Raw genomic sequence first — 13,901 nt, 5'->3', positions numbered from 1 at the left:
GGAAATTCAATCTGCATCTCGGATAAAAGACCGGCGTATAAATGGTATTTTATGTGCATTAAATTGCTTTTATGCAACACTGCAATGCTCGGACATCAACACGACATGAAGAAAACAGAACAACTCAATGACCTCAATGAGGTATGGATGCAAAACAGCAGCGGAATGCAGAGCAACGGCCACACGGGATGAAGATCATATTAGAAACTGCAACATTGCGATGACACCTTCATTATTTATGGAGCGTCTCTGCATTAATTTCCTCACACGGCTTCAAGCAACTCACGCCTGCCACGTTTTATGCACCTTGAGGGTCTTCAACTTACTGCACAAGCAAAAAAAGAACTTCGACAAATATCGAGCATAAAGTCTTGCCTGGAAAGAAACACGAAGGTGCATCAATTTGCACTTGCTGCATGGTGTTAAAGCATACATCTTCTCAAAATGGAAACTTGTATAAAAACCAAACAAATACACAAGGTTTGTGTGTATAATATATATATATATCTGGAGAATTCATTAAAAAAACCCTTTGGAGAGCATTGGGGCACCTTCGGCTGGTCATCAACATCTCCAAACTTGAAAATGTATTCCTGGAGAGATTGAAAGTCCCATTGCAGGAGCTGCTGAAGTATCCCTCGACCAATGAAGGAATTCCAAAAATGTTTGTACGTAAAACATGACGCCTGCAGGTGTTTCCATGGAAACCAAGTGTGGGAATCATGAGAGCAGCAGCTCGGATGTGTATTCTTTTTAAGAAGGATAACTTCATGTATCGTCTCGCATTCAGAGCCAGGACATAATGAGGAGATGCGCTGACAACGCAAAACAATTATTAAAAAAAAAACGTGCGAACCGCACTTCGGGTGGTTCGGTAAAGACGGGTACGTGTTCGTAAAACGCGTCGATTGGTCCATTTCGGTTTTCCACCTGAGTACTTGGGTTTTGGGAGGAGGGTCGTCGAAAGATGATCACGTGATGGAGGAGGACGTGCTGCGTGATGTGCTCTTCGTGTCCGCTGCGATGACAACAGAACACCGATTGCTCACACACGCCTTTGACAAACTTCCCACTGAAGGAAACTGCCGGTGTGCCCCCTCCCCCCACCTCCGGCCTCTCAGGTTTCCATCAGCTCAGGTAACTGCTGTTACCTGTTACCTGAGCTCACTCGGGGAAGGTCCGCACAGGTCGGGTGAGTGCAGCGGACTCACCTGGCCGCCGGATCGCGGTTTTCCTCATCCAGAAAACGCCTGTCAGACCGTTGGGGAAGGAGTTTGAATGAGAGAAAGAGAGAGTGAAGACTGGGGAGGGGAAAGAAGAAGGGAACTAACGGTGTGTTAGAGATCATGCACACCAAAGAAACCGCACCACTTTGTCCAACAAACGTAAGTGGGTGTGGTTATAGCTTATAGGTGTGGTTTCTGGGGAGGCGAAATGATCATCTGTGAGCGTCAGAGCACGAAACTTGTGAAACATTCCTCATCTTGTGTGGCACTTTAATGTCATCTAAATCGACGATGATCCACATAATCTGTCTTACCGAACTACGGAGTACAGCAAAACATTGTAGATATAGTACCAAGATATAATAACACTCGGTTAAAGGGGGGGGGGAGGAAAAACATATTTACACCGCCAATGGAGACCGAAACCGCTACACCGCACGAGACGGACCTTCGCCGAAACAAATAATCGGCATCATTAAATATTCATGTGTTCATCACATCAGGTACGAGATACCAGGTAAGTATCCTGCAGTTGTCCTGGCTGCTCATCAGGGTTGAATACAACTTACCTGTTCGTCCCCCGCCCCTTCAACAAGGTTGGGAATACACGGGGACATTAAAATGAGGACCGACCGATCGACCGATCGACGACTACTTTTGAGTTCGGGATATTTCACAAATTTCGCTTTTATATTGAACATTTCGCTTTTATATTGCAGCTACCTATTCCTCATGACATTATCTCAGCCCGATTAAATCACGGCCGTAATTGGCTGAATTATGTTGCCATGGCAACCATCTCGGTGACTTGCCCGATGTGCACGATGTATTTCAACAACCGTTCTCGATTTCGCTTTCATCTTCCACGGATCGATTCCTCATTCCACCCAAAAGGCGGGGGACCTCGAGTTTCAGTTCCTTGTTCAACTAGTTCTGGGCAGACATCACTTTTTAACACTTTGGAACACGTATAATTGCCAACATTGAGAGAAGGAAAAGTGGTGGGATGGAAACGATCTGTGGTGTGAGGGAATGTAGCGACTGAGGAAGGAGGGTCTGGGAAAGGAGTGCCCCCGCCCCCTCCTCCTCCTCCCCCCACAGTAAGGGGATTTTGTAATTGAAACCTTAAATTTATACATTCTAAGACTTTAATAGTTTAATGCAAAACCAACTCTGCTCGTGAGAAGGCCGAATGCCTCAATTCTGCATCTCTCTCTACCCTCTCCAGTCATACCTGCAGCTGCTCCTCGATTCTGTGTCTTTTGCACCTGAAAATGGGAGAAGTTTCTGGCAGCACTCAACTCTGAGTCTCTGAGTCTCTGACTCTGTGTCCTAGAGCCGGCTCATCAGCTCACGTGTCCTAAAAACCTGCTCCGCTGCTCTTGTGCTTCCTCTCTTTGCCATTTTCACCCAGTCATTTACCATAGGTCTTCTTATGTCTGCTTGGATCACAGCACTACATAAAAAGGTGCAAAAACAGATCTTCTAAACTACAGATCAAAGAGCTTACTTCCAATCATTGCAGTTGACATAAAATCATTCCTTTTCTCCAACAGCTTAATCTCAAATCATCAATTCGGATTCAGACATGGTCACTCGACCTTGGACATGCTGCTTCTACTCACCCAACAATGGATGGAAGCCCTCAATATCAGACATGAGATCAGGGCCATCTCTCCAGACATCGCTCAAGATTTTGATACAGTCTGCCATCCTGCTTTGCTCTCCAAACTGTCTGCCCATGGAATCCAAGGCCAACTCCACTCTTGGATGACCGACATCCTCCTCTCTCGTAGTCAAGGTGTGGCTCTCAATGGAACCCTTTCATGTCCTCTCCCTGTCAAGGCTGGAGTACCCCAAGGCAGTGTTCTACTCCACATGTTATTCCTAATCTTCATCAATTATCTCACTGACTCTAGAAAATCCTCTTTATCTCTTTGCTGATGACCACTCTTTGCCAGGACATCTCTCATCCTTCTGACAGACAGACAGCAGCTTCTTCCCCCTTCTCAGACCTTGACAAAATGACAAGCTGGTCAAATACTTAGAACATGTCTTTCAATCCTGAGATCTCTTTCTCTCTTTCTCTCTTTCTCTCTTTCTCTCTTTCTCTCTTTCTCTCTTTCTCTCTCTTTCTCTCTCTTTCTCTCTCTTTCTCTCTCTTTCTCTCTCTTTCTCTCTCTCTCTCTCTCTCTCTCTCTCTCTCTCTCTCTCTCTCTCTCTCTCTCTCTCTCTCTCTCTCTCTCTCTCTCTCTCTCGCTCTCTCTCGCTCTCTCTCTCTCTCTCCCCCTCAGGACAGTTCCACTAACCCTCCTATCTACTTTCTCAACAAGACTCTTGAAGAGCTTCAGTCACTTAAACTCTTGGGTCTCACTCTCAGCCATGATCTCTCTTGGGTAAGCCACATTTCAAAATTGGCCTCCACAGCCAGATGCTGACTGGGCACCCCCTGTTGTGCAAAGTCCTTTCTTGGCAAACCTGAGCTCCTATACACCTTCAAGGCTTTCCTCCATAGCTACATTGAGTACTGCTCTCCGTTCTGGGCTGGCTCCCCTGCCTCACCTCTTCCTCAGCTTGACATCCTAGCTACCAAGGCTTTCAATATCATTGAAATCTCTCATGATGAAGTTCAGTCGATGGGCCTTTCACTTCGCCATAGCCGAAAAGTCAGTGGTGTCCTCTGTCTTCTTCTGCCTCATTTCTGGTCTTGCACCCTCTGCCTTCTCCATGCTCTGTCCCCCCCCCCCCACCACTGCAAGTATCTACAGGATGCATGTGGTCTGCCAGCAATCCCCTTCTTGTGAAACTGCCTAAATCCAGAACCTCTGCTCACCTTCACTCATTTATTCCTCTCTTTTCCACCTGTGGATGCACCTTCTACACTTTTCAATCATATTCTTCTCTCCCAGTCTTCAGAACATTTGTTCACCACCATCTCAGGTCATCCCCCATCCAAAGCCATGATCTTGTCTACACCCCCCCCATTCCCTCCCAAAATTTTGCTTATGTATCCCTTTTGTCCATTCTCCGTTACTTCTTGTCATACTTTACCTCCATCCTTGTTTGTCCGTCTCCGTCGACTTTCCCTCTCCACCCTGACATTGGCGTTTCCTCTTTCACCTGCTGTTCCCTTCGCTATGTTGTGTACTGGTCTGTTCTGCATCTTAGCTCTTACAAGAGCCTATACCATATATATATATATATATATATATATATATATATATATATATATATATATATATATATATATATATATATATTTTAAAAACCTGTTCAGTCTGGCGGAGGTGTGCGCTCTATCGAGTGCCGTTGTAGTTTTTGCATGTAACTCCTGAATATGTTTTGGACTTTACATTGCATAACATATTGTTACATTTGTGGGGGGGGGGGAGGAGGAGGGGTTAGATATTTCCATAGAACAGATAGGAATGTATAGCGGAGCATGCATTGTCCATGTATGAGGAGTTAATCAATCTCGATGTAATAAGTAGGGAAACGTTAGCTTAAGAATTGTCTTGTTCGAATGTGCACCATAGAGGGGGTGGTACGTGGTAATCGTTCATTAGAGATTATGGTTAAGGAAATGATGCATATGACCACTATGTCAACCTCAACCAGGGGCGACAGGAGACTTTGCGAGTGAATAGGGCTGAGCTTGGATTGCGTTGAGAGCAAAGGGAGGATCGTTTGTCGCCGCTCAAGGGGTGAGCTCGGATCGCCGAGAGGGGAGCGGAGTTTTCCTTTGCCCAGGGAGAGGAGGGAGGAGCCAAATCGGCGGTTCGCGGTTGGGGTTCAAGAGGAGAGGACCATGGAAGTCTGAGAGGATGGAGAGAGGCTGAGGTAAAAAAAAACTCAAGGGAGGATAAAGAGCCTGAGAAGAACGAGGCTTGTGGGGAGTTCGTAGAGTCTGAGGTAAAAATGGAGGAAAAGAGAGTTCGTGAGGAGAATTGTCTTTGAGGAGAGGAAGTCATCCTGCCTGCCTGCCTCTGCTTGCTGTTTTGTCGCCCAATCATATGCCTTGCCCCGTTCGTCGACCTGCCCGTGTGTTTTAATCTTCTCATTGTCTCCTCACCGCCTGCTCGTGCCCGCCACCACCACAGCTGAGTCCCCGGGTTTTGTCTCTTTCCCGTCAGTGATTGAATCTGGTGTGAGGCACCTTTGGCTTTGCTCCTTTAGGTTCGTTTTGTTCTCGTTGTACAAAATTATTTATTATCGATTCCGTGTCCCCCTTTCTTTCCCACCATAACCCACCGTCATATCCCTCCGCCAGTCAATCATCCCTGAGATATTAGTTGGGGTTTCGGGAATAAGCCCATTGGTTTTAAAAGCTTTAAGGTTCTTGTATCTCTTCTTAGTCCTCACGCGCATTGTCCGCCATTAACTTTGAACATCTCCACACTCACAGGAGTTAAGCTGTTTGCAATATTGTGGGATTTAACCCCCCCCCCCCCCCCCGTGAGGTGAGCTTGACGTTAGTTGAGCTGTCGACGCATCAATACATAGTAGTGAGTGAAATATAAACTCAAATTGAAAGATAAACATCGACTTGGCCATGCCTTACTCTCCAATACAGACTTTAGAGTTTTGGTAGATTTACTTCAATTACCTCATATCACTGGGATGCTTAGCACCAGCATTCGTACATGTACTGTGCATGTGAGTCCTCGTGTACACGAACACATCACGGGTGCGGTTCTCATTGCTACAATGATTTTCCCTGAGTTAGATCATGTCGGTAAACCAATCAGAAACATCCTACGTTTCGGGGGGGGGGGGGGTCAATAATGCTTGTAAATGGAACAGCATTTGTCATTTGCTGCCACGTGATTTGAATACTTGTTGCCGCCAATCAAATGCAATGACATGACGAATATGTCTTTTCACGCAGCATCGAGGGAAATCGTCCAAAGGCCAACAGACACCTTATCATAACATCAAAATCCATCAAAAACTTGGATGAGAGAAATTTTTGTCAAAGCGGTGTTTTTCACTATTATTTGGCAATAAAATTGGTAGGCTGTTCAAGTATACAAAAAGTGGTACAGTACCGCCAAACGCGGAAGATTTGGCAACAATGCGTTCATCATTCATTTTGTGTGCAGCCCGTGGCTGCTGGTTGCATAATTTCTGGGAGTGCAGCTGAACCATTGATGCAGTGCCCCCTGTTTGTTAGGACATCGACGAATCACCCTGCTTGTGAAATCCTCTTCTACAAGGTATACTGTTTATATTATATATATATATATATATATATATATATATATATATATATATATATATATATATATATATATATATATATATATATATATTGTTACGGTTGTGGAAATTCACAGAACACCAGCCAGATTCCCCAGATGTCAGTTATTTTGGTAAGTGTGTGTTCCAGGTTAGAATTCCCCACCGATGTATATCAGGCATTGCTCGTGTGCTGGGCTGTGAATCTTTGAGGTAGTGTTATTCTTTTCTATCTTTTATTTCAAACAAACAGCATCTCTTCAACGACACCACTACAACCACGCCACTTCCACCACCACCACCACCACCACCACCACCACAGCATCTCAACAACCATGCCATCCCCACCACAGCGCCAACCACACTGCAACCACAACATCTCTACAAACGAAAAGCACACTTCCAGAAAGCCACCCGAAGAAGAGAACAAAAGCGACGGTTACAAAAACCAAATGCTCCGAAGAGAGACAGCCGAGGACTCCTGGAATTCCCCCCCCCCACCGTCCTGGAGGTGGGAGGGGCGGATCCAGCCTGGGTAAAGGTTCAAAGGTGAAAGAGGGGAGGGCACTGATTTCTGGTGAAAAAGCCGAAAAGAAAAGGTGAAAAAGCGGCCCTCGCCTTGGAGCGATAAAAAGCCGCGTCCGCTGGCCGAAAAGGCAGTTGGCGTTGGGAGTGGAGAGATGCCCCATTGAGAGCTGGAGAGTTCGGACTTCGGAGTGTTGGAGTGCCGGCAGTTGGTTCGCTGGGGGTTCGCCGGCGCAACCAGGAGGCCGGAGTCGAGACCCGTCCGCTCCTCCAGCGTGTCGTCGGCTAAACCAGGCCGCAGTGGAGGCCGGACGACCAAGGGAGTCAGTCGGAGCTCGGGGGTTCAGGCAAAGACACCGAGGGTCGCCGAACAAGGACCCATTGAGTCACCACGAGGGTGGCCAGGTTTCCCGCCCGGTCTCTCGGAGCCCCTTCGGTCATCCCGGCTCTGAGAAATTATAAAGGCTCACGAGCCCGGTTCTTTCTTTCTTGAGTTTTGGATGAAAGTCTGTGGCGCCTTGTCTTCCGAAGTAGAACTGATTAAGTGCATGATTGTGTACATGATAATAGACATCGGCTGTAGGTTTTTGCTCGTGTCTTGTCCCTGAGCCCCCATTGCTTCATTGACTGCTTATGTGTAAAAATAAATACCCCTACTGTTTGAATGTTAGCCTGCTCGTTGTGTCACTTTCTGTCATTAACTGCCATGATGCCTTCGGAATATTAGCTGGCTGATTATCAAGCCAATAAAACGTACATCTGGTCCGACGGGACTTGGCAATATAAAACCGCTCGGCAATCGCATAGGAACGAGCTGCTTAAGTGGCTCGTTTTCGTGCAGGCGCCGTCAAGGTATAAACTCCCGGTATCTCTGTCTGCGCGAATAATTAGGTACATCGACAATTCGGCGATCAACCCTGTAGTGCGTGGACAGAGGGATTGGCTGGCTTATGGTGTGTTAAAAACACCCGTAGCTGGGTTTCGGCATTGATCCGGAAGCTACAACTAGATTGCGCGTTCGGTGGACGCGCGCGGCTGCAATTGGGCTCAGGCGGTCGTCCGCACGCCGAACGGGTGGAAATCTTCAACAACATATATATATATATATATATATATATATATATATATATATATATATATATATATATATATAGAGAGAGAGAGAGAGAGAGAGAGAGAGAGAGAGAGAGAGAGAGAGAGAGAGAGAGAGAGAGAGAGAGAGAGAGAGAGAGGGGGAGAGAGAGAGGGGAGGGAGGGAGAGAGAGAGAGAGAGAGAGAGAGAGAGAGAGAGAGAGAGAGAGAGAGAGAGAGAGAGAGAGAGAGAGAGAGAGAGAGAGAGAGAGAGAGAGAGAGAGAGAGAGAGAGAGAGAGAGAGAGAGAGAGAGAGAGAGACACAGAGAGAGACACAGAGAGAGACACAGAGAGAGACACAGAGAGAGACACAGAGAGAAACACAGAGAGAGAAAGAGAGAGACAGAGACAGAGACAGAGAGAGACAGACAGAGAGAGACAGACAGACAGACAGACAGACAGACAGACAGAGAGAGACAGAAAAGGAAAATATTGGAACCTCGAGTATTGTCCTCCATTTTGTTTTTGAGGGGGGCGGCGAGCATCTTGTTCATGGGAGCATCGCCTGTGTCGAGATTTTGGGCTATATCAGCCCGTTATTAACTGGTTATATTGTTGTAGTGCCGGGTTCGGCGGCGGGGAACGACCGTGAGATGGAGCAGTTGGGCCGTCTCCCCTCCGAACACCCAGAATTGAAGGTCATCACTCCGGATAACTCCGAAGTCGACCGGTCGCATAATGGACCGTGGACACCAATATTTTTACGGCATGGGGTTGCGTTTATTTGTCTATTCCAATTTACCTCAATACCCACGCCGTCTCGCTACCTGGGAAGCCACACCCTCGGCCGGCTTTGTCCAAACCGAGTCGCTGTTACTGACTCAGATGCGGCGTAACCGAGCGGGAATTACCAAAGCCGCGCCGGTCCAAATAGCAATTTATGGCACAATCGGCCTCCCTAATTTTCAAGCCCGAACCATACTGGGTAAATGAAATAAAACACAGAAAACGAACTGGAACATTTAACAGTTATTTATTTACAATAGGCAATAGGGAGGGAGACACACAGCAGACTTAATCACAAATATAAATGCAGGCAAATGTGCAATGGCAATCACTTAGCAGTTCTACTTACAAGACTGGCCACAGACACAGACACACACCCAAAAATAAATGGAGCCAGCTGGCCTTTATTCAGACCCTCCAGCCGCAGAGAATACGCAAGTTGAGGTTAGAGTTTGGTTGGGTACCTGGCCACCTCGTGCGGTTTTACTGACTTGCACTTGTGGAGCTCGGAGTCTGTGGAAGGGAACGGGGATCCCCAGCTCGAGCGCTCCAACACAACCCACTACGGTGGGACTCGAACCCACGAACCAGGTTCCAACGAGCGCAGCCAGGATCCTACGAATGACCCGACCAGCCACGAACGATGAGCGATGACCAGGAGAGCCCAGCAGACCAGAAGCAAGGAACCAAGGAACCACCGACTCATGGCCTGGATACAGCTCGCGATCCTTCTTATCCCTCCCCTGTGCGGGGTGGAGGGATCCGTTCTCGGTTAACTCGCCTCCGGATTGGACGGGGCGTTTTCGGGTGTCGTAGTGGCCAGCCGCGATTGGAGGAGGGGCGTGTCGGTGTCTTGGTGCTCCTCCCCTGGGAGAGGCTCTTTTGCCTTCCCCAGCGTCGACAGGGGAGACATTCTTCTTTGATGGGGCGGAGTCAGAGCTGAGGCGATCTCACCCCCGATTGGATAAGAGGAACATTCCATCTTGCTGGGGCGGAGTCGGCCCTGAAGCGATGCAAACTCCATCCACGTTCGTGCCCTTGAACACATGCGTAATGGAGCTGAAGGAGTGGAGAGGATTGATGTAGAAAACTAACTAGAAAGAAACTCACAGCACACACATGAAATTCCCATTAGACATAGGGGAGGGATTCTAACTATCCACATATACTTAACAAAATAACTAAACTTTGGGTCAACTGTTTGTGTGAATGCGAATGGTTTCCAGATTCGTAACAATATATCAAATATTGTCACATGCTTGAAAAGGCACAAAGGTGGTTGTTCCATTCACCACAATGTACATGTGCTGCGGAGCCTCAGAACAACAGAACGTTGATTGACCGAGTCAAAGTCGTTGGTGGGAAAATGGGCTACGCACCTGAACTCGTCCACTCTACCAAGCTAATACCCCGATGACGGGAGATAAAATGTCCCAAAATGAGTGTTAAATAATTTAATGGTAATAATAAGCACAATAAAATACAGCACAGCTCCATAATAATTTCATAAACATTGATGATGACTTGGGCATAATCCGGGACCCGAACCCTGACAAACCGACACAGAACACATACTTAGTAATTATAACAGGGCTGTAAAGAAGTTCATCTTCTTAACTGGTTATATTGTTGCAGTGCTGGGTTCGGGAGCGGGGAACTACCGTGAGATGGAGCAGTTGGACTGTCTCCCTCCCAACACCCGGAATTGAAGGTCGTCACTCCGGATAACTCTGAAGTCGACAGGTCGTTTAATGGACCGTGGACGCCAATATTTTTATGGCATGGGGTTGGGTTTATTTGTCTATTCCAATTTATCAAAGTACCCACGCCGTCTCGCTACCTGGGAAGCCACACCCTTGTCCGGCTTTGTCCGAACCGAGGCGTTTTCGGGTGGAGAGGATTGATGTCGATTATCTCACTGACACTGACATGTTACCGCGTCACGTCAACGGGTGATGAAGGAACTAACAACACCATATCCATAAGTGGGGATAAATGGGTTAGCAAAGAAGAAACCTCAAGCTGGGATGAAGAAAAGTAACAGGAGATCACATTGGGGAAACGTACGATGGCAGCACGCCTCATGGGGAAAACATGAGGCAAAGAAGCAAACTCATTGGTGCACGGTCAAGGTCACTCGCGGTCAAGGTCACTCGCGTCAGAGCCAGCCAGCACCCTTGTAGGCAAAAATCAGGGCTGGAATGTACGTGTGCTGAGCACGAGGGCTACCTGACATACTCGACAACTCGTTCAGCTCCAATCAACCTTGATGTCTCACTCACATCCCGAGTGTCTCAAACTGCCTGACGGTTCCCAGTGAAAGAACAATCTGCCCACTCTCTGCGTAGTTTCCTTTTAGCCTTTGCCTACATCAGAAATATTTATTCTTATTTTTCATCGAGAACTAGAACGTAATATATTTCAAATCTGGAACAGTTTGTTCCATGATGTGATTTTAAGTGTAAATTCTAATGTTCATTATGAGCTCATCTGGAACGTAGTTCTCGGGAACTTATGTGGATGGCGCGTTGTCCATCCATTAGTCCATCTGTCTGTCCACAAATACTAGCAACTTCTTCTCTGAAACTACACTTACAATTTCAATGAAATTTTACCACAACTTTCATCACCCATGATGTACCAAAGTTCGTTCATGACATGACAAAAAAATCAAGGTCTAAGGAGGTGCATGGGGGAGGGGGGGTTGCCCCCCAAAATAGGTTTTTACTTTCTTCTCTGAAACTACACATGAAACTTGACCACATCCTTCATCTTGACTTGACCACATCCTTCATCACCGATGACAAACCAAAGCTTGTTGACGGTATCAAAAAAAAATCGGGATCTGAGGGGGTCTACAGAGGAGGTTGCCTCCCCCCCCTCCCCCAAAAGAAGTATTTGTTTCTTCTTAAGAAACTACACACACAATTCTGATGAAACTTGACCACCACCCACATCACCCATGATGTACCAAAGATTGTTCATACCATTAAAAAAAAAAGTTGGGGTTGAAAGGGGTTTACAGGGGAGGTTGTCCCCACAAAAGAGGTATTTGTTTCTGCTCAGAAACGACACACACAATTCTGATGAAACTTGACCACCACCTTCATCACCTGTGACGTACTACAGTTTGTTCAACACCATTTAATAATATCAGGGTCTAAGGGGGTCTACGGGGGTACAGTTGGAGTTTCCCCCCAAAATATGTATTTGCTTTCTTCTCAAAAACCACAAACACAATTCCGATGAAACTTGACCACCACCTTCATCACCCATGATGTACCAAAGATTGTTCAACACCATTTAATAATATCAGGGTCTAAGGGGGTCTATGGAGGCACAGTTGGAGTTGCCCCCCAAAATATGTATTTTCTTTCTTCTCCAAAACCACACACACAATTTAGATGAAACTTGACCACCACCTTCATCACCCATGATGTACCAAAGATTGTTCAACACCATTTAATAATATCAGGGTCTAAGGGAGTCTACGGAGTCACAGTTGGAGTTTCCCCCCAAAATATGTATTTGCTTTCTTCTCCAAAACCACACGCACAATTTCGATGAAACTTGACCACAATCTTCATCACCCATGACGAACCAAAGTTTTCACCATTGAGTGATGGCACGATATGTGAAAAAGTTGTGGACGGATTCGGACGAAACTTGATGGGTGAGTTGCTTAGGTGACAATAACAAGCCGATTAAATTTTAGTTCAGGTCCGAATCCAGATCCGGCCTATCAGTGAGATACAAAACGTAAGCCAATCAGCTTGGTGGAGGTATGTGTGTGCTCTCCCGAGTGCCCTTGTAGTTTAAAATATTTTACTTTGAATTTATCTTGTTTTTTTAAAAAAAGCGATGGAGTGAAATGTTTATAGATCTATACACAGCAATGCTGTTTAAAAAAAAAAAAAATTCTCTTCCAACTACATTTCAAGGTTAAGGGGGGGATATCACATAGACTCTACTACTCGAATGTCCCACGGGCTGTTCAACTTAAATCGGCCTCTGACTGGGACTCAAAGTGAGTGAGGTGTCTCCGATGGGATCGTGTTTTAAGGTGTGTGTGTGTGTGTGTGTGTGTGTGTGTGTGTGTGTGTGTGTGTGTGTGTGTGTGTGTGTGTGTGTGTGTGTGTGTGTGTGTGTGTGTGTGTGTGTGTGTGTGTGTGTGTGTGTGTTCGGTAATCATGGCACCTTTGGCTCTGTCAGCACATGCTCTCCCTCAAGCACAGCTCTCACCTTGGCATTGCCATTGTAAAGTGCAAACAGAGGGCTCAGGAAGTGCTCCATTGGGCAGCAATGCTCCAGTAGATCGAAGATGCGGTTAAAAACTGCACTACCCCTGTGGATTACCAAAATCAACCTCCTCCGGAACCACTCACTACCGACACACATTCCAGATTTCAACTAGGTAGTCGTGTGTGTTCCACATGGCATTACGTGCACCAGAAATATGTTTCGTGTCGTCAACACAGCAGGAAAAAAGTTAATCGTTCCAACAATGTTTCAATTCATTAAATATGAAATGCAGCTGATGAAAACGGGAGGAAATTTTTTTTTTTAAACAAAACGCGCGATGACGTCATTACGCGATGACGTTATTACGCGCTTCACGGCATGAGCTTCAATATGTGCTCGCGCTCTCGCTTTCGGAGGGAGTGATTGCCGCAGCTTGAGGAAGCAAATCGACGAGCGCGAGAGATACGTGACGTCACAAGAAACAAAACAACAAAACGAGACGATCACGAGACTTGCGGCCCCAGAATTAGGAGAACAGCGAGTGAAGTGATGTTGCCGTTTTACGCCCTTTCAGTCGCTTTGCTGGGCTACCTCTGCATTTGCTGCTCGGGTGAGTTTGCGCGCGTGACCGCGTCATGGCATGCATTCTGCTCGAGGTAAAGCGTGAGGCGATTCATGAAGGGATTGTTTCAAATGATTGTTTTCATTATCGTGTCCATTTTGCAAGTCCAGTGGTTCGAGTTTGGTTCGTATTGTGTGTTTTTTTTTTTCGGCACGTACTGAAGACCGGTCATCAGGTCCTCCGTCCCAATT

At 46.5% G+C, this 13,901-nt stretch overlaps 2 protein-coding genes across 5 annotated transcripts in view; one reads left to right on the top strand and one right to left on the bottom strand.

The window, feature by feature from the left end:
• Positions 1-1,403, bottom strand: part of LOC147021764 (uncharacterized) — a 55,603-nt gene extending 54,200 nt beyond the window's left edge. Inside the window, exon 1 of one of the 4 annotated variants that reach the window (XM_085892074.1) lies at positions 1,212-1,403. In XM_085892074.1, the coding sequence (XP_085748200.1) occupies positions 1,212-1,348 (137 nt within the window). In that variant the 5' untranslated portion in view covers positions 1,349-1,403. Of the gene's footprint in view, positions 1-551; positions 573-930; positions 1,062-1,211 lie in introns of those variants that run through there. The other 3 variants (XM_085892075.1, XM_085892076.1, XM_085892077.1) reach the window with 3 other exon arrangements.
• A 12,037-nt stretch (positions 1,404-13,440) lies between these two features.
• The window catches only part of SCPEP1 (serine carboxypeptidase 1), a 38,969-nt gene continuing 38,508 nt past the window's right edge, over positions 13,441-13,901 (top strand). The window contains exon 1 of the mRNA XM_085892079.1: positions 13,441-13,698. Coding sequence (XP_085748205.1) covers positions 13,638-13,698 — 61 coding nt within the window. The 5' untranslated portion in view covers positions 13,441-13,637. The remainder of the gene's footprint in view (positions 13,699-13,901) is intronic.

This window comes from Eptatretus burgeri, chromosome 8 (assembly GCF_056783735.1).
Source record: "Eptatretus burgeri isolate ZD-2024b chromosome 8, Ebu_testis_v1, whole genome shotgun sequence".
Taxonomy (NCBI): Eukaryota; Metazoa; Chordata; class Myxini; order Myxiniformes; family Myxinidae; genus Eptatretus; species Eptatretus burgeri.
Note: the sequence above shows the minus strand (reverse complement) of the source record. Positions and strands in the feature narration are given on the sequence as shown.